The 22599-nt window shown below is 63.1% G+C and overlaps 2 protein-coding genes across 4 annotated transcripts in view; both read right to left on the reverse strand.

Moving 5' to 3' along the window:
* Positions 1-22599, reverse strand: part of PKP1 (plakophilin 1) — a 288438-nt gene that overhangs the window by 186131 nt on the left and 79708 nt on the right. The window lies entirely within an intron of this gene.
* INAVA (innate immunity activator) lies at positions 1645-16934 on the reverse strand. Of its 3 annotated transcripts, none has more exons than XM_090263318.1 (10): positions 16789-16934; positions 10856-11001; positions 10397-10539; positions 9941-10057; positions 9117-9339; positions 6608-6661; positions 5653-5839; positions 5353-5490; positions 2963-3587; positions 1645-1857 (listed from the first exon to the last, which is right to left on the reverse strand). In XM_090263318.1, the coding sequence occupies exons 2-10, from the start codon at positions 10977-10979 to the stop codon at positions 1765-1767; spliced, it is 1704 nt and encodes a 567-aa protein (XP_090119444.1). In that variant the 5' UTR covers positions 10980-11001; positions 16789-16934; the 3' UTR covers positions 1645-1764. The 3 variants fall into 3 exon arrangements, with proteins under 3 accessions (XP_090119444.1, XP_090119441.1, XP_090119443.1); XM_090263315.1 differs by lacking the exon at positions 16789-16934 and adding an exon at positions 16596-16744; XM_090263317.1 differs by lacking the exon at positions 16789-16934 and adding an exon at positions 13124-13378.

Consider the following 22599-nt stretch of genomic DNA (forward strand, 5'->3'; position numbering starts at 1 on the left):
CCCAGCCCCCACCACCCCGACCCCGGTCCCCAGGGCTGAGCCTGAGGCTGAACTGCGCAGCCGCCCCTCTGGCCGGGAGGGACAGGCAGGCGCTACCTGACCCGACGTGCTGGCACCTCAGCTGCAGGAACGAGTCCTCAGGGACAGGACTGCAGGGGGCACCGTGCCCGGGCCAGGGAGACCCCTGCAGGGCGGGCAGGGCGCGGTCCCTGCGAGGAGGAGGGGTGCGGAGGGCCCCTCCCCCGCCCCAGCTTTGGAGACGGGGCAGCAGGCACTCCTGAACCAGCCGAGGAGCTGCAGGCTGGGCCCCGGGGGACCTGCTTCCAAGGGGCCCCCCAGGACCCGGGCAGGCAGCCACTGGGCAGGCACCCTCAGGGCTGGGCAGAGCTTCTTGATACAAAAGAGCCCTCCACCCAGTCAGCTTGGCTGGTCGCAGAAAACAGACTTTATTTAAGGATTTGGAGCCAACATCCACACAGGGGCAACCCCGGCACCAAGGACGTGGCCGGGCACCGTCCGGGACCAATAAGTTAACACTCAGGACGCTCAGGTGTGTGTGGGCAGGTGGGCGCTCAGCCACCTCCTGGCTCCGCGCCCCCAAGGACACCGGGCAGGGGCTTAGGGACGAACTGAACACGAACAACATCCGAAGGCCACGCAGCTGCACACCCCCTCCGGCCCCTGGGCAGCTCCGCTCTGTCCAGATGGACCGCAGGGCCTCCCGTGGCCAGGCCTCCACTTCCTGGGGGCGGCAGCCACGCTTGTAGCCCAAGTCCAGGGACCTTGGACAGGAGGGGTCTGCTTGGGTGAGATCGGAACCTGGTCCTCCCCGGGGGCGCTAAGCCTATCTCCTGGAGGCAGGACCCCCCTACCCGTCACCAGGCCACCACACCCAGCAGCAGAGGCTGCAGGACAGGCCGGGGCCCTGACGGTCTTAGCCCAGCTGCGTGGGTCTGCTCAGGCCCCGACAGCTGGCTGCCGCCCTTCAGAGTGGGCACCCCTGACTTGCCCGTCACGAGACGTCCATTCTCAGAGCAGAGGCAGCGCTGGGGGGTGTGGGAGGGGCCGTGACCCCACCCCTGCCTGAGACTGTGCCCAGAGGCAGCACCTTTCCAAAATGTTTGCAGAGGGCTGGTTTTCAGGATTCTGATGCCCAGAGGGTCACAGGGAGCTGGCCTCCTAGCGTCCAAGACTCAGAGGTCAGCAGACACTCAGAGCCAACTGGGCCCTGAGGGCAGAGTGAGGGGGGGCCCTACATGGGATTCAGGGGGTCAGGAAAATGGGGGCCAGGAAGACAGTCCTCCACCAGGACACAGGTCACCTTCACTTGGTGTGTCAGAGCACACTGCGGGGGAGAGGCTCCCCAGCCCAGCACCCATGGGTGCCCTGAGAGCCGGGAGCGGGGAGGGGTGCCAGGTGTTCTCAGGGCTGCTCTCAGAACGAGGGTGGCACCCGCTGGGGCCCTGGCTGGTGTCCCTGCCACCTGTGCTGTGTAAGGAGATGTGCTGCCGGCCGACAGGCAAGGCCGCGGGCCCACCACCAGTCTGCGGGACAGGCAGCACCACGTGACAGGGAGCTTGAGGACAAATGACAACACAAGTCCTCAGACCAGGGCTGCCGAACAAAAACTGGTTAAAAAAAAAAAAAGAAAAAGAGTCTCAGCTCCAGGCCGTCGGCCTGCGACGGGCACCGGGAGCCGTGGAAGGCACAGGAGGTGGGTCTCAGCCCTGCGGCGGGCGGCGGGCAGAGCGCAGGGCGCCCCGGCTACACCTGGCTGATAAGCTCTCCGTTCTCGGGGACGAAGATCTGCACGGGGGCCCCCTCAGGCGACCTGCGGAGCACACACACGGCTGGCACCTGCCGGGTCGGGAACAAAGGCGGTGGGTGAGCAGACCGGGCAGACGGGTGACATGGCTCGCCCGGGGCACCACTCCTGTCCCTCGGACTCCCGGCTGGTGCAGACCCGGACCACCCCTCAGTTCCTGCCTCCCCAGGGATCACCCTGCTCCCTCTTCCCACTGCAGCTGTCTTTGGGGTGCGACAGGCACCCTCCCCTCCTACGCCCCTTTCCTGAGCTCCTTCTCACCTCCCTGCCTGTCTGACGGGTTAGGATGGGCTGGGCCTGGGCCATGGACAGGTCTGAGCTCGCAGGAAGGGAGAGACGAGGGTGCGGCCCAGGACAGCTGAGGGCTCAGAGAAGCAACCACAGGCCACTTCTGGAACACACCCCCACGGAGCCCTCGGTCCCAGGGGGAAGCAGTGCGCACCCGCGGGTGCTGTCCCCACCCCCAGAGTGAAGAAACGGGGCCATGGAACCCAGGTGGCTGCTCCTACATCACAGACCAGGGCGCTCCTAGTCCCAGGCCAGCCGTCCAGTGCTTACCATGCAACCCTCTGTCCATTTCACTCATGTTCACTCATGAAAAGCCCTTAAGGGTCCGGGATAACAGAGGGGGTAAGTGGCGCCGAGGGGTTCACCCACCCACCGCCCCATCACTTGTAAGTAGCAGGGCTGAGGTTTGAACCCGGACATCTAACCTAGGGTCTGCGCCCTTCATCAATGCACCACCCTGACGTCCAGCTTGGTGGCGTGCAGGGGGACCGGGAGGCCGCTGACCGCCAGGCGGTCCCAGGCTCTGGCTTCCAGACTCTCCCTTTGTCCTGGCCCCTGACTCGGACGCCCGGGGTTAATGTGAACCAGACCTTCGATGAGGCCTCAGATCTTGGGGGCACCCTCTCCGGTGGTGCATGCGGGCTTTGCTCTTAGGCTGACACACAGGGGCAAAGTCAGGAGGCGCCCTGGGGACTCAGGGGTGCCCCCCAAAGCCAAGAGGGGACGGTCTGGGCCTGTTCTTCCCAGCCGGGGATCTCCTGGCCGCCAGACTGCGGGAATATGTCACTCTGCCCCTGGCCTTGCAGGACCGGCCACCCTCCTCCGGCAGGAAGGCCCGGTGACCCTCACCTGTGTCCCGGGCCCCAGGGCCCGCCCCAGGGGCAGGCTGCGTGTGCGGAAGGCGCCCTGGCGGTCCAGTGAGTGGGGGCGTGCGCCCCGCAGGCGGGCTCGCTCGTGCCAGGACTGCAGCTCCTGGCTCACGGCCGCGCGGCACAGCGCCCGGCCGGCGGGGCTGTCCTTGAGGGAGGGCGCGCGTGCTGGGCGCCCTCGGGGGCGCACGTGCTGCTGGAGCTGCTGCAGCTGCTGGAGACGCAGGGCGAGCTGCTCCTCATCCAGGGCCACTCGGCTCAGCTCGCCAGGCGGCAGGGAGCCCTCGGTCAGCAGCATGTACAGCTCGGCCGGGAAGGGCCCCGGGGGCAGCCGCAGGGACAGGCGGGGGGCATCTGCGCCCCAGGCCCCGCGGTGGCCAGGCATCCTGGGTGGGGACCGCGGCTGCAGAGCGTAGATGTCGGGGCTGCTGCTGCCGGGTGAGGGGGCGTGGGACACACTGGAGCCGTCAGAGGCACTGTCCTCGGAGCAGGAATGGGGGCCGAGGGGCAGCCGTGGGGCCCCACCCGGGGGCCAGCAGGAGCTGGGCACGGTGACTGTGTATTGCGTGAGGCGGCGGCGGGGCCCTGCCCGGAAGGAGTCCATCCTGGGGGAGGAGGAAGACAGACACCCTGAGCCTGAGCAATGGGGACGGAGGCCCAGACAGGCAGGGCCCCGGCTTGGACCTTTCCACATGGACGGCACCGTCCTGGCCTGACCGGAAGCTCACGTCCCCTCCCTCCACATGCACTTTCCTGCTCCGTGTTCCCCGTGCCACCTCAGTGTCAGGTAATCTCGGCCTCGTGAGGGACCCTGTGTTCGGGGACATTCCACCCACAGGGCCTGTCACGTATCTAACATAACGTGGAAGAGCTGTCCTGAGAAAGATCACGTGCAGAGGGACACCACTTGTGGCCTACAATCTGCGGACAGAGGCCCCCAGAGAAACCAAGTTGGAGACACCTGGCCTCCAGAATGCCGGGACAATGAATTCTGGCACCCAAGCCACCGTCTGTAGTATTGTTACAAGAGCCCCAGCAGATGAACGCAGGGCAGCTCATGCAGGCTGAGGGCACCAGCCCAGGCCCAGCAGGAATGACGCACGGCGACACAGGGTGGCACTGTCTGTCCAGAGGGGACACCTGTTACTAATGTGCACCAAGCCACTGTTTGCCAGAGCGCCTGGCGAAGGGAGAACCTAAAGCCATTCTTGACTTGGTACGTGGTCCCAGGCTATTCCCCGTGTCGTGCTGCCTGACAAGAGAATTGAAACCGACAGGGGGCCCCGCCGGGCCCTGCTGGAGCCGGACGGGCATGCGGTGCCGCTGTCCTGATCGGTCACTCACAACTGTACGGATCAGCGGCGGGCTTGGACAGGGACGTGCCATTGCTTCTCATGAACCGCGGGGTCTGTGTTTGCAACTCCTCCTGCAGCTAAAATGTACCTGTAACCCCAACACCAGCGCACTTGGCACTTCCGTGGCCATTTGGGGACAGAACGTGGAGAACAGGCCCGGTGCCAGCTGACACTGAGCAAGCTGACCTCTCGCTTCAGCTCATACTGCACACAAAGGTCTTTTCCAGCCTATACGATGCGGCGTTTCTGCACCTCTGTGCTTTCTGTTGGGGACTTCACTGTTCTAAACAGCCCTGGCATGGCCTCGGGGCCTTGTGGAGAAAATACACGGGTGGGCACACGTCGGTCTACAGCTGCAAGTCCGCGGATGCAGATTACTCTTACATCACTGTTTCTAACTCTTGTATTACTTATTTGTCTTACAACCGGAAACCTACTTGTGCCCCCCCCCCCCCCGAATGTAGGAATGAGCTTCATCCGGACGTGCGTCCGGTGTTAATGAGGCAATGACATATATTAAATACAGTGCCATGAACAGAAAATCCCATCACACAGGGTCACATATGGATCGACTGGCAAAAATGTCACGGGCAGCTCCTCTCGGGGACCGAACCCTGTGCTCCCCCAGGGGCCACGACTCAGTTTCTGTGAACTCAGGGTTTGCAGCGACATCACGAGATGTTAAGGCGCCGAAGCTAGTGAGCACCCGCTGCACATTATCTGGTACTAGGGGTCAAGTGTCCACCAGCACCATGCTCCGTCGCCATGAGGACGTGGCGAGGGGAGGGGACTTGTGCATAAAGACAAGACCAGGGTCTTGGGAAGAAAAAGGCTTCCTGAGAGACATGCCACGGGCGTCACGGGCTCTGGTGCAGCCTCTACTGAGAGGCCCCGAGAAGACTCCAGCCAGTGCCTCCCCCAGGTGCCTATCTGTACCCAGGAGCTGCCACCCTGCGACTCAGCTCTCCGCGGGGGGCCCCCCACCCCCGTGCCTCCCAGGTGACCCATCCTTTACCTCAGAGACTGTAACTGGGCCCTCCTGCCCTCCAGGTCAGGGGTGGCAGGGGCACTGGTCCGGCCCTGCCTCTGGCCAGGAACACTGCGGACAGGGACCACGTGGTAGGCAGGCCAGTCCTGCGGCGTGGCGGCCGGGCTGTGGCAATAGGATTAGAAGGGGTCAGGGCAGGATGCCACCACTCGGGGCTCATGCCGTCCACAGGAATGGCCCCCAAATCCCGCAGCATGCAGCCGGGGGCAGGGCGGTCCCCCAGCAGACCCCGGCTCCCAGCCCTGCCTCCCTGCTCCCCACTCTGACCTAGACTCGCTACTGGAGTCTGATGTCTTCCCCGGCTTCTCGTAGGGCCGGTCCAGGCTGGTCTCCTTCCAGGGCCCGTTCTGGATGGGGGCCGGATCCAGGCCCCCTGTCTCAGGTCCTGCGGGCTGCAGCCCCTCCAGGCTCTGGGGCGGGGATGGCAGGACAGACCCCGGCACTCGGGCCTCCTCTGCAGACACAGAGAGACCTGTGAAGGCAGCGGCTGGGGGCGAGCCCCGCGGGGACCTCCCTCCCGGGGCCACCCATGGCTCTGGGCCCAGACACTCAAAAATGGAAATGACTTTTCTTCTTTGGGGCATAACCCCTGCCTCACAGCCCTACTGGGCACCTGCTGCCTTCAAGAAGCCTACCCAGATTGCCTCTCCATGGCTCACATGACCTCACCTTCTAACCTTTGCCCTGGTGCCGCGTCTGCAGCGAACTGTCTGTTCCCGTTATCTGTGCCCACGTACCGTTTCCTTACTGGCCTGGGCACTCCCCTGGGCAGGACAGCCCCCCTGCTCAGCCACCTTGACCCCCAACATCCTTAAGGTTTGTAAGCTGCACTCTGAACCTCGGGCTCCTGCTTCCTGCTGCCCTCTTCTCCCCAAGGGCAATGCCTGCGGCCAGGTGGCTCCTTGGCTCTGACAGGCGCATATCAAAATAAAGGTCCAGGACAGAGGTGGGGAGGCCTGGGGCTCGGCTGGGACGGACCCTGCCCCTCCTCGTCACAGTGACTGAGCATCTAGAAGGGAAAGGGGCCAGCGTGTCCCCACGCTCCCTAGTATGGGCAGGGGCCCAGAGATCCCAGCATCGGCAGGTAGGAGGGGCAGCCGCATCCCCCAGCTACTCTAGGCTCGCTCCCCATGTGAAGTCCTCGCCAGTCAAGTCAGCCAGAGCCTCAGGGTCTTGCTGCAGGAGTCGGCCCTGATGACCATCCCTTCACGGCCCCTCTCACCTTCCTCCAGGAGCAGCCCATCCGACAGGGAGCTGTCATCGGAGGCACAGAGCTCTGGGGAGAGAAGAGGTGGCGGTGAGGAAGCGGGCACCCATGGGAGCAGCAGGCCTGGCCCCGCCCTGCCCCCAGTTTCCCTCATCAGAAAGTGCCCGCTGTGTGTTAAATACTATACTGCGGGGGAATCTGTCACTTGGAAATAGAAAAAAATCAGAAGCGAGGAGCCAGGAACTCGGAAACCTGATTTTCACCCTGGTGACATTAGCTTTGCAACCAGGCATCCGCCGTCTCCGTGCGGGCAGGGGGAGAGAGGGGAAGGACCGCCGGGAAGGCCCGTGGCGTGGAGAAACCCTGCTGGCTTCTCTGCTATCAGACGCAAGTCTCCTCAAGGACCCCAATCAGAGAACTCAGGCACCACCCGCCGGAGCCACCGAGTGGGCCTGAGGACCGAGCCCAGGCCAGGGTGGGCCGGCCGGGTGAGGGTCTTCAGCTGGCGACGCGCAGACGGGCCCCAGCAAAGCAGAGGGACCCATGCCGGCCACTGCCCTGCGGCACACCGAGACCTTCTGTGATGGGGAATCTGCCTCGCGTGCCCGGATGGAACTCACTAGGTATCTTCAACTGGGCTTGAGGACAGAGGGAACAATTGCTAGGATCTCCATTGTGCCAACACTTGTGTAGCTACTTCCCTGTATTAATTCATGGGCTTCTCCCAACAGCGCTGTAGGGTAAATGCCATCGAGGAAGCCCAGGCTTGGGGGGTAACAGAGACCACCTGCCACCAGGTGGAGGGTCAGTCTGACCGCGTCGGGCTCCAGACCCGCTCTCCCACTGGCTGGACCTGACGCCCAGGGCATGACCCGGCAAATCCTGAGGCTAACCATCTAGCCACCGCTAGGTGCTTTCTAACGGCAACGGGCAAACGACAGTCCGTGGCCAGTGCTGGTTAACTGGCTATTTTTGTAAATAAAGTGTTATTGAAACGCAGCTCCAGGTTTGCTTATGCAATGTCCGGCCGCAGCTGGGACGCAGGCCATGCACCCTGAGCTGCGGAGCCTGACGGGACCAGGGCCTCATGCAGACCCACTCCCCACCCCGCAGGGCGTCTGTCCTGCTGCCTCGCTGGCCTTCGCTTTGGGCCCCCATCAGAGAGACACCCTCTTAATGAATTCTGGCCGCCTGCCTCTGCTCCTTTGCAAATGTCAACTTGAAGAAAGGGTGGGACAGGGACCCTCACTGCCCGTGCAGCAGCTGGGGTGGAGCCCCGTGTTTTAGTTTGGGAAGAAAGACCCCCACTCCCGTCACCCTCCATCTTCACAAAAACAGGCGGGTCAGCCTCTCACGGGCCAGAAAAACCACCGGAGGCAGGTGTGGGTGGGTCAGGCACAGCTCGGCCACGCTGCCCCCCAGCCCGGGTCCACCACCCAGCCCTCGGCCCAGAGCGCCCGCTGCTCAGCCCAGAAGGAGGGGACCTGGCGCGGCCGCCTTGCAAACTCCGAGCGCCCAAGTGCCGCTTGCTAACCTGTAGGCACAGCTATGCGAGGCTGTTCCACTCAAATGAAATGAACAGGCTCAGTTCCTCAGTGACAGAGGCACAGCTCCCCGGGGACCGCACTGACGGGCAGGTGGGGACCGTCCAGACAGCGCTGGGACCTTGTACACTGGCGCTGTCACTACTGCTACTGGGGGGACTGTGGGCAATCAGACCCCCACCCGCGGAGCACTAAGGAGCGGCCCTCACCTGTCTCCTCGCCCTAATTATGTTCCCAGACGGGTGTTACAAGGCCTCAAGGCTGTGGGGTGCCTGTTTCTTTTCCTTTTTTGATTTGTTTGCTCTTTTTTTTCCTTTTTCACTCAAAACACCTTCCAGCTGCTAATTATTAGCCCGAGGGGATGGGGGCAGGGGACAATGGACAGTTGTCCCAGCCCGGCCAGGCCTGGAATCCAGTTCTGCCCCAAGGCCACCCCTAAGCCCTAGTCCAGCCCCCTCACCGCGGACACCAGATGACTCACCAGCCCCACAAGCGCTGCCCAGACAAGGGGAAGGGAGGCCCAGCCGGCCGCCTGGATCTAGGAAGCTAAGGGGCTGTGGGGCGGGGCGCCGGTGGGACTGGACTGCACCCCAGCAGCCCAGCGCAGGCCGGGGCCCTGAAATCAGCCCGGAATCCGTCCCGCACAGGTGGCCTCGTTCAGGCCAGGGGACGGCAGCCTCGGGCTCACAGGACCGGCCGGGTAAGGCACCTTCACGGGCCCCAGAGGCCGTGAGGGCGGGAAGGTGGGACCCTGGGAAGCAGCTCAGGGTCAGCCTGGGGGGCGCCTTCTGTCCAGGAAGTCCTCTGGGGAGAGTGGGGGGTTCTGAGAAGGATGCAGAAGGAAGGGGGAGAGGGGATGCTCTTTGAGGAGCTGGGGACAGGGTCTCGCTGAGGCTTGTGGGGGGCACGCGGGCCGGGCTGGGCCGAGGGCAGGGCGGCAGCGCCCACCCTCCCGCGTGGGCTCGCGGACGCGGACGCACCTCGGCCCGGGAGCAGCGCGGCGGCGGGGAGGGAGGCGCGGTGGCTCCGCCGCTCGCCCAGGCAGCGCTCCAGCGCCCGCAGTTTCTCCTCCTCCCGCAGCATGGCGTGCTTCCGCTGCCGCCGCGCCTGGCGGCTCAGCTTCTCCTCCCGGCTCAGGCGGCGCGCGGCCTCCGCGATCTGCAGCTGCAGGGCCAGCTCCTGCTCCAGGCCGCTCAGGGGGTCCTGCGGGGGGGCAGGGGGGCGCGGAGCTGGGACGCAGAGAACAGCCCCGGCCCTGGGCCACCGGCAGGCGTGGGGCAGAGGGTGCGGTGCCGGGAGGTGCCCAGGAGCCAAGCTGTCAGCCTGGAAAGCTGGCCAGGACCCACCCAAGCAGGGTGGGACCGAAATGGGACACTTTCCCTCCTGACCCAAAGGACTGGGTAGGCGAGCCCTGGAGGAACTGTCACGACCACAGCTCAGGGAAGGGCTCCTCAGAAGACCTAGGCCACCGCCCCAGCCTTCCTCTCTGCCGAGGGCAACCTGTCTGGACAGGCCACCGGCACTCCGGGCCGGTGGCCGAGCTCTGCGGTGGCCTCTGCCCACTGGGGATCGAAGCCACATCCTCCCTGGAGTTGCCAGCCCTGCTTCCTGGGGTGGTGCACCCTCCCCACAGCCACCTGGGCTACACCCCAGTGGGTGCCCTGCGTCCATGGGAGCCAAGCTGCCCTATGGGTGTGCCAGGGTGGAGATTGCCAAGCGCCAAGCTCAGCTTCCTCCTCCAACGTGAAGTTCTGGCTCAGGACCCAACTTTGGGGACCCAGGGACGACTGCCAGACTTCCTCACCTCTCTGTGCAAAGCCTGCTCATCCAGCTTGTAAGCTGCTCCGATCCTGCGGCGGATCTTGGGGGCCTTTTCCCCTGGTTTGAGGGGGTACTCAGCTGGCAAGGCGCCCGTCAGCTCCTGCAGGAAAGCCAGGTCAAGCCAGGCCAGCCAACATCACCTGCCTCTACCGCGCCCTGTCCCCAAATTGGTGTCACTGGCATCCCCAGGCCCCCCTACCCCCCTCCTGCCCTTCAGCCACCCCACTCTCCTGCTCCATTGCTGTCCCCTGACCCAGGCTGCGTGTCTGTCTGCTTGGTTCCTCCACAGCCCCTGAGCCTCTGCCGTACATGGGACACTGGGGCCCCATGTCTCATTTCCAGAATTCCCCCTTCTCTCAGCCCCCACACCCCGATGTGGCTCCAGGCTCCACAGAGGGACCCCACCACATGCAGGGGTGCAGCGGGCCCAGGCCCTCACCGCCTCCCGCAGACACAGCCCCCGCAGCTCCTCCAGGCAGGCCTCCAGGCGCTCCTCCAGGGCCCGCTGCTGCTTGCGCATGGCGTGGGTCAGCTCCTTCACCTCCTTCAGCTCCTTCAGCGGGGACACCGGGCTGTCGGGTCCTGGGGGCGCAGGGCACACTCTCAGGGGAGCCTCGGTCCAGCCCCCCACTGGGAAGCATGTGCACACACGTGCGCCTCTTCTCGCACGTCCTCTGCGGGACTGGGCAAGCCTAGGCCCATTGCTCAGGCCAACCAGAGACTTTTCATCCAAGTGATCACAGCATCCACACTGAAGACACCGGTTCCAGAGGGGATCCGACTCTAGGCCGGCCCCTCAGGCGAGAAAAACTGTCCAGCCCTCCCAGTCCGCCCCCCCCACCAGTGTCTCTGACCGGCCCGCCCCGGCCTGGGAACACCGGCCTCCTGAGCTACTCACCAGATTGCAGGATGACGCCACTGTCACTGTCGCTGACCTCGTCCTGCGTCTCCATGGCGGGATTCTGGGCGGGGACACGGGGCAGGGATGCCTGATGCCCCCCCCAGCCTGGGCTAGGACGCATAGGTGGCCAGGGGTCTCCCCACCTTTCAAGAGACAGCAGAGGAAGAAGCTATGTGTAAGCCCCGTTGGCTCCAAGGAGCTAAGGAATCAGACTTGAGGGCAGGGTGTGTGTTTCTGGGACGAGCGGGGGTCTCAGTGTAGGGGTGCACAGGGGGAGGCTCTGTGGGTCCCTCCAGCACACCCAGCCCCTGCTGCTTCCTTCCCCGAGAGTCCTCTCGCCCAAGGGTGTGCACAGCAGTGGCGGCCACAGGTCCCACGGACGCTGGGGAGCAAGAGAGCCGGGACAGCACAGGGAGGAGAGGGAAGCAAGGAGGGGACAATGTCCCCGCAGGGCTCTCTGTCTTCTGCCAGAGAACCCAGGAGGCATGAGGCCCACCCTGCCCCCCAGGGGAGAGGGCTCTCCAAGGAGCGGCTAGACACTGGGTGCTCAGCCAAGGCCCTGCCCACAAAGCGCCAGCCGCCCTGCTCCCCGTCCGCGACCAGGGTATTCACCGAGGCAGGGGCCAGGGAGCTGTGCCAAAGCCCCGAACCAACTCCTGAGCCACCAACCGTGCCTAGGGGACCCGTCGAGGGGAGGTCAGCCTGGATCCCCTGTCCCCACGGCCAGGCAAGCCCAGCAGTGTGTCAGGGTTGCGAGGAGCGGTGGACGTGACCAGAGCAGAAGCCCCCTGGGGACAGGAAGATCACCGTGCCTCTGCGTTCCTACGGCTTAGGAGCAGAGGTGGCTCGGGGGACCCTCCCAGCTGTGTCTTGGCCCAGCTGGCACCTGTCAGGAAACCAGCACCTGCTGCCTGCCCCCTCCCCACCCCAAACCCACAGGCAGGCGGCGCTGCGAGTGGAGTGGGGAGGGGGTGGGGCAGCCGGCAGAGCGGCAGGCAGCCCGGGAGGAGAGCCGGGCCGCCTCCTCACTGAGTCAGCCCATTGAGCAACAGCAGCCCAGGCCTCCTGCGTTCCCATCAGGAGCTTATCCTGCCTCCCAGGGCCTGGGACCCAGGGTGGGGGCGGGGGGCCACCCCTCCATCAGCCCCGGGGAGAAAGCCAGCACCAAGCAAGGCAGACGGGAGAGCTTCCCCAGACCCCAGCGCACACCGCCGCCCCGGGGCCAACCGCAGCTCTCCCACAGGGTCTGCAGCAGGACTCCCAAAGGAAAAGGGGCCTTTGCAGGCGGGGACATGGCAGGGGGTCCCTGGGCCCCGAGCATCCCCCGTGCTCCGAGAGGCGGGGCAGGGCAGACAGAGAGGCCAGCAGCCTTGGCCGGTCTCGGCAAGCTGGGGGCAGGGACGGCTAAGGTGGAGGAGCCGGGAATTAGTCACACCTGCTCACTAATCATTAACCCGGAAGGAGTTGCCTGGGGACGTTGCAGCACCCGGCACAGAGCGGGGACACAGAGCTGGCAGTCCCAGGACGAGGGGCCAGGGGCCAGGCGGACAACCCACTCGCCCCCCAGGCCAGCCGGGTCAAGGAGGCGGCACCGGCCCTTGGTGGTCCCAGCCCAACGCTGAGCCCAGAGCGCAGGCTCCACATCAGGGCCCAGACTCGAGCGCGCGTCACCGGGGAAAGTCACTGTGCCTCTGTGGGCCTCCTTTCGTCACGGGCACCAAGCCGGTGACACAGGGGCTAAGGCCCGCCCGGCTCCCTGGGCAGGGTGGGACACAGCCCTGCAGCAGGCCCGTCCTGGGGCCCCACCCCCATTGCTCTGCCCCCGGAGCCCACCCGGGAGGGCGGGGGCTGGGCACAGCATTTAGGTGAAGGCAGTCTGGGGAGCACCGTACCCCTCCCCAACCCAGGGGTCCCCCTGCCCTGTGGACCCTCAGCCCCGGGCCCCCAGCCCAAGACAGGCAGGGAACAGAAGAGCATGGAGGGACAGGGAGAAACCCACAGCACCCCCAGGCTCTGCACTGGGGGTCCTTCCTTCACAAAGGGGCCCCGGAGCCAAGTCCCGGGCCTCTGTCCAGCGTTCCCTCCTCCTGTGGAAACTGAGGCCTCACAACTACAGGAACAGGCTCCCCATGGGGCGAGGGGACACCAGCACCCCTGTCACCCCTCGGTCCCCGTCCCCCCCGGCCACAGGAGGGGGCAGAAGATGGCGGAGCGGCCACTGCCTGGGCCGCTCCAAGGACCTGCTCCACCCCGCCCCGCCCTCACCTGCTTCTGCGGTTAGTCCCGCGGTCTGGACACAGCCTCTGTTCCCAGGTCAGGGGGCCCGGGTGTCACATGCCACCTGGGGGTCTCCTGCTGCTCTCTGGGACCTGCTCCTGGATCACACTGGCCTCCCGCGGGGCCCGCAGGAGCAGGAGCCTGGCCTCGGCTCTCCCTGGTCCCTCCCCTAGTCTGCGGGGCCGGGGAGCCAGGTCGCTTGTTGGGACTTGAGTCAGAGGGCGGAGCAGGTGAGCTGGTCTCTCCCTGCACAGCCCTGCCCTGGCTGCTCCCGGGACTCTGCGGGCCTCTGCACTTCCGGGGCTGCGGGGGGCAGGGGCGGGCTCCCTGTGGAGGGAACCCCACAGGGAGCAGACAGGGGTCCTGTCCCCATGGTCTGCAGGGCCCAGGTGCAGGCCCTGAGCTTCGAGGGGCCGAGGGCCGCCCTGCCCTGCCCTGCCCTGGCCCTGGCTCCTGCCCTGGCCCCGGCTCCTGCCTCAGGGGTCGCCGCCCTCCGCTTCCCTCTGCAGAAATCAAGGCACCTGGGCATGGGGGCCCCTGGAAGCAGGGGGCATGCCACTGTCCACAGGGAGCGCCGGCAGGAAACTGCCACAGGAACAAGGCTGGGTCCCAATGTCCCCCACAGCTGAGCTCCGTCCCCACATCGGGCTAAGAACTTTAGGAAGGTTCTGGGGTCCCGGGAAGACCAGGCTCCCCACTTTCTATCCCAGACACCTCTGTCATGACCAAGGCCCCCCCTCCCTGTGCGTTACTTACATCTGTCCCGCAGGAGGGTCCACGGAGACCCACCTGAACTGCAGTCCTGGCCCCTTCTCCACAGGGGGGCCGCTGCGACCCAGGCTCTGAGCCCACGCCTGAATGCAAGGGGCCGGAGGCAAAACGGAACTTGTTTCCTACGAAAAATAAGCCTCCAGGTCTCCCGCCCCACCCCCACCCCCCCTCAGCCAAATGCCGGGGAAGGAAACTCAGCGGTTTCAGCAGGGGAAGCAGGGGCTAAGGCCACCTGCTGTCTGTCCCCAGCCGGCTTCACGCACCCCTGAAACCCAGGGTCCTGGGACGGTGACTGCATTTAGTTTTAAACCCCAGCTCAGAGACCCGGCCTCTGGGACACCAGCAATCCGGGAGGCAGCAGCAGACTGCAGGTGGCCTGACTAATGGTCACAGGACCACCGACCCCTGCAGGCCAAAGGTCAGAGCAGGCCCAAGTCAGGTTTCAGCCCTGGAGCCCTGAGAGGGCCCGACCCCCTGGCTACTTTCCCTCAGAACCAGACAGAGGGTCACGGGGGACAGACCCCAGAACCATCCTCCAGACGGGAAGTGGTGATGCATCCCTCCGACCTCACCTTCAGGCCATCAGCTCCCAGCAGGACCCTGACCACGCCCCCACCCCCGTCCTGTGATTATGATCACGCCCCATATGATCTGGAACCACACGCCATGGGGAGTCCGGGCTTTTGAGCCTTAGGGTCCCGCTCCCTGGACGGCGCCCTTCACCAGCACAGCCGCCAGTGTCCCCCCAGGGCAGCTCATGGCGTCCGCCCTGCGTGCAGCCCTGCTGGCGCCGGCGTGGGGGACGGGCTCTTCCTGTCCTGGAACACACCTCCCCGTCTCCCGCTCTGCTTCTTCACCACGACCCCGCATCCCAGCACCTCAACACAGCTCCACCCCCACCCTGTCCCCTAGGGCAGGCACCTCCAGTGGAGCCCACAGAGCTCCCCACCCCCCACCCCTACACGCAGCTCAACCTCACATTCCTGCACAGCCTCTCTCCAAACAATGCAAGCCCTCGTCCCCCTGCTGACCACCTCCCCTGCCCAGGCTGAGGCTGAGGGGCCCCCAAAGGGGCAGCCCCCTGCAGGGTGAGGAGCCAGCAGGGTCGGGAGCTCCAAAAACAACAGCCCCCCCTCCCAGGTGTCGCATTCTTCCAACAGCGAACAGAGGAGTTGACTTTGCCCATAACTGACACCCTCCCCCGAGCTCCAGGTGGGAGAGGATGGAAGTTTCTAGAATCCGCTTACAGCAGTATTTCTTTTTATGCATAAAATAAGGAGAATCACTAAGAGAACCATTTACGCTTGAATGCAGTGCTATGCATGGAAAAGAACAGTGGTACAAGAACGTGGTTTGGGAGCTACCGGTGGGAATCTCATAGAAGTGCTGCATGCAGACAACATTGCAAGGCAGCTACCAGCGCCGCGTGACATGGGACTCTTCGGGATTCTGTGCATGGCCAAGTCACAGCGCCGCCACCCTTTCCCACCTTCAGAGCTGAGGGCTACATTTCTGCTAAAGGTGGCGAACCTGTTTCCCATCTAAGTTCACAAACCGTCAATTATCTCCAGAGGTCTTGGTGCCCCGCCTCCGGCTAATCCCTCGTCTCGGAGTTCCGAGGCCCCCCTGCGCCCTCAGAGCCACAGGCAGCCTTTCCCCACTCAGGAGCAGAATCTGGGGTTTGCAGCCCACTGGCCAGCCAGCTCTCCAAGACCCCCAGGCCCACGGGATCGGACGGCCTGCCATTCCACTCAAAATACCAAGAGGGGGTGGGCATCCTGGGGCTGGCTGGGAACTTGGGGCTCAGCACCCCACTCCCCCCGTCTCAGAGATCAGGACACTGATGGGTGCCCTGCCCCCAACCCAGAACATGGTCACCCAGACCAGCAGTTGGTGAGGACCCGCGGTTTCCCTGGGTCACAACAGGGTACTTAGAAAGGAGAAGACCCACTTCTGCTCAGGGTGTCCTGCATCAGAGAGGCGTCCCGCCCCTTGACCATCCGCTCTCCAGTATTAACTTCAGTCTTCAAGTTTGTTCGGATCCACGAGACTGAAGTCCTTTAAGGCCAAGGCCTGTCCACCACACCCCCCCGGCACCCAGTACGGGACCAGCCGCGGGGCCCAGAACTCCATCGAATGAATTAACAATCAGGGGTCAGCGCTGAGCCCGCCGTGGAAAAGCGAAAGGGCCCCGGGACCCTGCAGGCCGAGGGGGCGGGGTGGTTCCTTCCCTCCTTCACCGTTTTCTTCTTTCCCTCTCCTCCCTCCCCCTGGGAAAGGTGTTCGCCTCCCGCAAGCGCTGGTGGCGTGGCTGGGACCGGGGAGCCCCAGGCCAGCCCGGAACGCGCCCTGAAACCAAACCCTGGACTTTCCTTAAAAGCCCCTTTGTCCGGTCCACCCTCTCCCCTCCCCCACCGCGCCCTCCGCATCCCGGCGGCGGGGACTTTGCTCCTTTTGTCTGGCTGCTTTCGGGCTTCCCGGAACCTGGCCGGGGATCCGGAGCGCGGGGAGGGTCCAAGGAGAAAGGTGGAGGCGCAGGAAATAGACATTTGGTGTAGGAACTCGGAATTCCCGCCCCCTGGGAGAATTTCCTCGTCCCCTGTAAGGCCCCCTACACTAGGACCCAGGACGGAGGGTTCAGGGGCCGATCCCCTGTTCGTCCGGCCGCGGCCCCCCGTTCCCCCCTTACCTGTCCCCCGGAGCTGCAGCGCCGCGCGCCCGCGCCCGCGCGCTCCGGTCGGGCCTCGCAGCCGCAGGACGCGCGTGTCCAGGCCGCCGTCCCTCCCCCCGACCCGCCCTCCCCAGAGGTATTCCATTTAACTTCGGCATTTGCAGCATCCCAAATGTTAAAGATCCCAAGACATCTGTCCCCTGGGGCGTACCAAGGCGCGGAGGAGGGGGGAAGGCGCCCGACTGGGCTCGGGTTCCCACCCCGGAGTCGGGCGGGGCCGCGTACGAGGCGAGAGGGTGTCAGCGGGGATGGGCGGCCTGCAGGGGCCCTGGTTCAAAGGACGAGGCCGTCCCGCTCCGCCCGATTTCGGGCGCCCGCCTGCGGGACCCCCCCGGCGCGGCTCGTTCCCGCGTCCCTGGCGAAAGGAGGCTCCTCTGCGCCCGTGCCCCGCCCTCTTCCGAGCGCTCCGGCCGGGCCAGACAGGGCAGCTCCATTTCCGAGACCCCGGGGTGGGAGAGGACACCGAGGCGGCGGGGGGCGCAGGCCGGCCCCCTCCCCGCTCCCGTGCGCCGGCCTGGCCTCCCCTCCTCGGCCCCAGCCCAGCCCGCCTCCTGCTGCTGCGCACTGCGAGCCACGTGCCCCGTCCACCCATCATTCATTCCCTCACTCGGCTTCCCTGTTCTCATTTGCTCAATAAACTAGTTCAGGTTCATTCCACGGTGCACCCCCTCCTCGCCCCCCCCCCCCGGACATAGATGAAGCCGCAATAGCAAACGTGAAGGCTGGGCCAGGACCCTGGGCGCGGTGGGGCGGGGGTGGGGGGCAAGCCCGGCGCAGGAGGCAGAGCCAGGCGGATTTGGGAGGTTTGAGGTGGAAGCGAGGCAGCACAGGACGGACTAACGCCCGAGGCCAGCGAGTACCGCGGCGCTAGGAGCTGCAGGGACCTCGGGTGTGGCGGGACCACGACTGGACCACGCTGCAGTGGCGGCGGGCCCCTGGGAAGCAGGGCCGTTGGGGGTGGGCGTTGTCCAGGTTGTGCCCCAAAAGGAAAGACTCTCTCCCGCTCCACCTACCAAGCCCAGGGTCCCAGCCACCCGCCTCCAGGCGGCGGCTTTCTCTGACGTGTAGGGGCTGCAGAGCCCTGGGGCTGGCTGAGGATCCGAGATCTTTATCCTGAAACGGAAGGCTGACAGTTTCAGCATCTGCAGGGTGAGCTGGCTGGCTGGGGACCCATGGAAGAGGAGGGGGTCCCTTCTTTTTTTCTGTTAAGGCCTTCAACTGATTGGGTGAGGCCCACCCACATGATGGAAGGTAATCTACTATCATTTAAATGTTAATCTTATCTAAAAGAGGTATGCCTTCACAGAAACATCTAGAATAATGTTTAACCCACCATGGGCCTGGCCAAGCTGACACGCAAAAGACCCGTCAGCCCTGGAAGACTGACTGCATTCGAGCTGACTGGGGCCGACTCACCTTGACATATACACATGGTGTTTTAGAAACAGGAAAATCATGGCTAGACGGTACCCTGGGCAGGGGTGACGGGGCGTGACTCATGGGGTGGCCTTGGGGCTGCGCCGCCCGTGAGTCAAAGCTGTTCCCGGGGCAGAGCAGCCTCACTCTGTACCTGAGGCTGGGGGGGTGGGGGGGATTCCCAGGTGTCTGGCTGGAAAGTTCCCTCGAAGATGTGCTCAGGGCAGGACCTGCGGGTGAGGTCCAGCGATGGGGTCTCCTGGCAGTGGCGGGGGGGGGGGGTGGCCTTGGGGAAACCTTTCCCAGTTCCTGCTGTGAGGAGGAGGAAGAGGGACAGGCAGGGTCATCCTAGCTGGGCTTCTGAGAGCGGCATGGTGCCCGCAAGCTGCCCGGCTGCCCGCACACACCCCGGAGGACTCGTCCCAGCCTGCTCCGCAAGCTGGTCCTGAGGACCCACATCCTCAGCCCTGGGCCCAGCCTTCCCCCGCTTCCCTCCCCCTTGCTTCATGGGCTGGATGAGGATCGTGGAGACTCCCAGGCCCAGACAGTACCCAGCAATGCCCTGGCCCAGAAGCTCTCCGGAAACCCCAGAGTGAGCTGCAACCCCGGCCCTGCTTCCTCCCCTGACCGCATCCTGCAGTTCCCAGCTGGGCAGGTGGGAGGGCGCTGCCCGGCCCCCGGGGCCTCTGTCAGCCAGCACCCTCTCGGCTGGGCACAGGCAGGTGTGTGGCTGGGCAGAGTGTCCACCGGATGTAGGGGGTCAAGCCAGGGGCTTCACTCAACTGCCCAGGGCCAGGCCCCCAAGTCTGGAGAGCGTCTGGGCGAACTGGACAGATGCTCCCCCGCCCCGGGGGCTCAGAGCCCGAGTGGCAGATGGAAAAGGAACCCCCTCCCCTGTGGCCAGTAGCTCTGGGATCTGCTTGCCACCAGCTCCACTCCAGAGCTCAGGGTCCTGCCCTGCGCCCTCCGCCTCCTCTCTTCTCTCTCACTTCTCCCTCTCTCATTCCTCTCCAGTCCTGTCCAGCCCCTCCATCCTGGTGGCTGGGGCTCCCACAGGGGTCCCCTGGAGCATCCATCCCTGGCCCTACCTGCAAGCCCAGTGATAGCAGCTCTCCCCAGTGCCACCACCAGGGGGTGGCAGATGCTGGTAGACCACCCTTGGGTCTGGACCACAGGTGGGTCTCCATGTGCCATGGTGGAGACCCCAGGGGGAGTGATGGCGGGCCCAGCGCCAGGCCTGCAAGCTCTGGCTCAGCCTGTCCTGTCCCCTGATTCCCAGGCCCAGCTGGAGAAGGACATGCACCCCTCCTCTGGGGAGGGCAGAGCCTGGCCCTTCCTCGCCGTGACCCCAGCCTCCTGCCCACCTTCCACCCCTCTGGGGTCACTTCCCCAGAGAGCCTGGTCTTTCCACCACTCCCACTTTTGTTTCTGGAGACCCACAGACAATTTGGAACTTTAAGATAGTGAGTTGTGTTAAAAATAATACAACTACAAAGACAAAAGCTAAATATCAGCCAGCTTTTAAGGGGTTTTCAAATAAGGCAGAGGATGGTTGAGGTTGGCTTTTCCTTTATTATTATTTTTTCTGTCTTTCTGTTTTCTCATTTTGCGTCTGGCTCTTCAATCCCGTCTCCCGCCCCGATCTTGTTTCTTGCGTCAGTGAATTGTTAAAATTAGGTCAGTGGCCCCATGAAATGTCTTACCTTCTGTGTCATACCTGCTGTTCTCCTCACGTTACAGGGGGGCCCCCAAAACAACCAGGAATTTATTTATAAAAAATTGTGTATTTATTCTCACATGATTAAACTTCAGTCACCTTCAAAATACTCTTCATTGGAGGCAATTGGCCAAGTGAGACATTTTTTCCACTGTTCAGCACAGTGTGTGAACTTACTGATTCTGATGCCTTTTAGTGCTTCTGCTGTTTTTTGTTTCACCTCTTCCACATGGGCAAAATGTTTCCCTTTGAGGACTTTTTTCACCCAGGAAAACAAAAATAGTGACTTGGGGTGGGGCATGGGGGTCCTGCTGTTTTTGGTCAAAAACGGCTAAACAGTGTGGTGTGGGCAGGTGAGCCCATAAATCACCCGTCATGAAATGGGCAAACGCACTGAAAGAATCTTCAAAATAAAAGTCACTGAAGCTGAATGCAGCCTCTCACAACAACGCCAGCTGGCACACTGACACGGATGGGTTCCTAGATCACTCACCTAGCGGGGGACCCAAGAAATGGCCTCTCCATGTCCAGAGCATTTTGAAGTGGGTGAGGAACAGGATCTGTGTTGTTGGGGTCCCCTTGGTCTCCAGCTGACGCCTGGTCCACAGTGATGGATGGTGTGGTGGGGGTGTTGTTTGTGTGTGGGGGTGCTCTGCCTGGATCGTTTTGCTTGTAATGGATGGACACCTGCCTCTAGCCTTCTGATGGGTGCATTTTATAAAACACTTTCAATCCTTTTGAAAAGCAGGAAACTAGACAAGTGTCTGGAGAGCAGGCTGGGCCCACACTCAGGGGACTGCAGGGTCTTCAGGCAGGTGGACCAGGGGAGGGGCCCCTCATTCATCTGGGGTTAAGGCTCCCAGTCCCACTCATTTTGGGGACCATGCTGGGCTTTCTCAGCCCAGGGAGACAACGTCTCAGGGGCACTCACAGGTTTTCCCTAACGCGTCACTGTGACCGACCAGTTCTTGGGAAACCAAGGATACGCAGATGCAGCTCATTCGTGATGCAGAATTCTCTGGTCTCAGGAAAAAAGAAATAGGAAAAGCAAGAGAACATTTTACTGAAAAGTAGAGGCCCACCCGGCTTTTATTCCCTTCTCTGATGCCAGGAGCCCACATTGCCCCCGTTTTGTGTGGGGTGGAGGCCCCAACGGTCAGCGGCTGTCCTGGGGGACTGAGTGTCTCCCACATCACCCGTGGGCTCCGCACTAACAGGCCTGTGGGAAATGCAAAGCAAAAAACGCATTGAGAAGAGAAATCCGAGCTCAGGGAAGAATTCAATTTCACTTCACAAACCCTTTCGTTATTTATCTAACCCCCAATAACTATAGCGGCCACGCAGTGCTCAGTCTGGTCCGGAGACTCCCACACCCTCTGCGTATGAACACATTTAACAGGTGCTCTTGAGAGAAGGCGCATCGTTCCCGCTCACAGGTGGGATTCTGAAGGGAAATGGGGGTGACCCCCCAGGTCATGAGCACATGTGGGAACTGAGCCCTCGGGCTCCTGGGTTCTGCTGGTTTTCACACTCAGCACATTGGGGTCCAAAATCATAATAAACAATTACTGAGAAGCACTTGGTTTGGAAGAGACATTCGGAACCCACCCAGGGCCGGACAGGAGAGGCTCCTGAGCAAATGGAATGTCTGATCCCAGGGACCAGGCAGTTAGGGTTTGCCCACGAGGGAAGCCTTCCAAAGGACCATCAGCAAATCTATAGAGTGGCACAGAAAAATGCTTATAACATGTTCTGCAATTAAAAACAAAAAACCAAACACCTGACTGTCTCATGGTTCCAGCAACACAGAATGGGAACATGGTAGAGAAAGGTCGGAAGAAGAATGTGCAAAAAAAAGAAGAAAAAAGGAAATTATTAGAGTCCTGAGTTATTTTACTCTTCACATCACATCTGCATCCTTTATGGTAATAATAATTGTAGCGAATAAGACCTGATAAAATTTGGGGCGGTGGGTGTATAAAGAATAAGGCTTGGTAAAGAAGAGGAGAAGAACTTGGCGAGCTGCGGCTCTGCGTGCCCACGGCCTGCCTGTTTGAGGGTGTTTGGGGTGAATGGAATCTTGCGTTAGAGGGCAGACAGGGAGCAGTCTTCGTGTGACAGTCATTTCCAGAGCAGGCTGAGTGCGATCAGTCAGCGCCTGTCTGGCACATCTCTGGGGGTTAACCACAGCCGCTTCCCAGATGATGGCAGCCGTTGTCGGGGCCCACACTTCCTGCTTCACTGTGCCGACGACCTTGACCAAGCCACTTCCCACCGGAGCCTCCGTTTCAGCGTCCAGGAAACGGAGATCTCCCACCTGCCCACCTCAGGGTCGACCAAGCCATGCGCTTTTAGAAAATGTGGGGTATACTGCAGGCAGAGATACAAGTGGGGGGGATTGTGACCTTGAGCAGGCGACTCCCCATCTCTGGTCCTCAGTGTCCTCCTCAGGTGGACAGAATGGCCCTAATGCCCATGGTGTGCGTCTTGGCTGCGGTGGGACCAGCCCTCGGAAGACGCGATCTCACGCGCAGTAAATGAACACTTTCTGGCTCTGGTGAGAACCGAGAGGGGGACAAATTCACACCTTTGCTTCCGCTCTCCTCTTGGCCCCCAGGTGCTCCCAGCTCCTTCCTTTTGGAGCCCCCATCACTGACACTAGGGGCCTGGTGGGGGTGCAGGGTGCTCAGGGGCCTCCTGCAGGTCAGTCGGCCGAGGCCGGGAGGGGGTCAGACCCAAGTCCCTCCCCAGTGTCCAGAGACCTCACTGTGCCCTGCAGAGGGACAAGGGGGCTGAGTCATATCAGCAAGTGCAGCTTTGCCAGCCTGC

Source organism: Furipterus horrens, unplaced genomic scaffold (assembly GCF_987537825.1).
Source record: "Furipterus horrens unplaced genomic scaffold, mFurHor1.1.pri manual_scaffold_15, whole genome shotgun sequence".
In the NCBI taxonomy this organism is placed as follows: Eukaryota; Metazoa; Chordata; class Mammalia; order Chiroptera; family Furipteridae; genus Furipterus; species Furipterus horrens.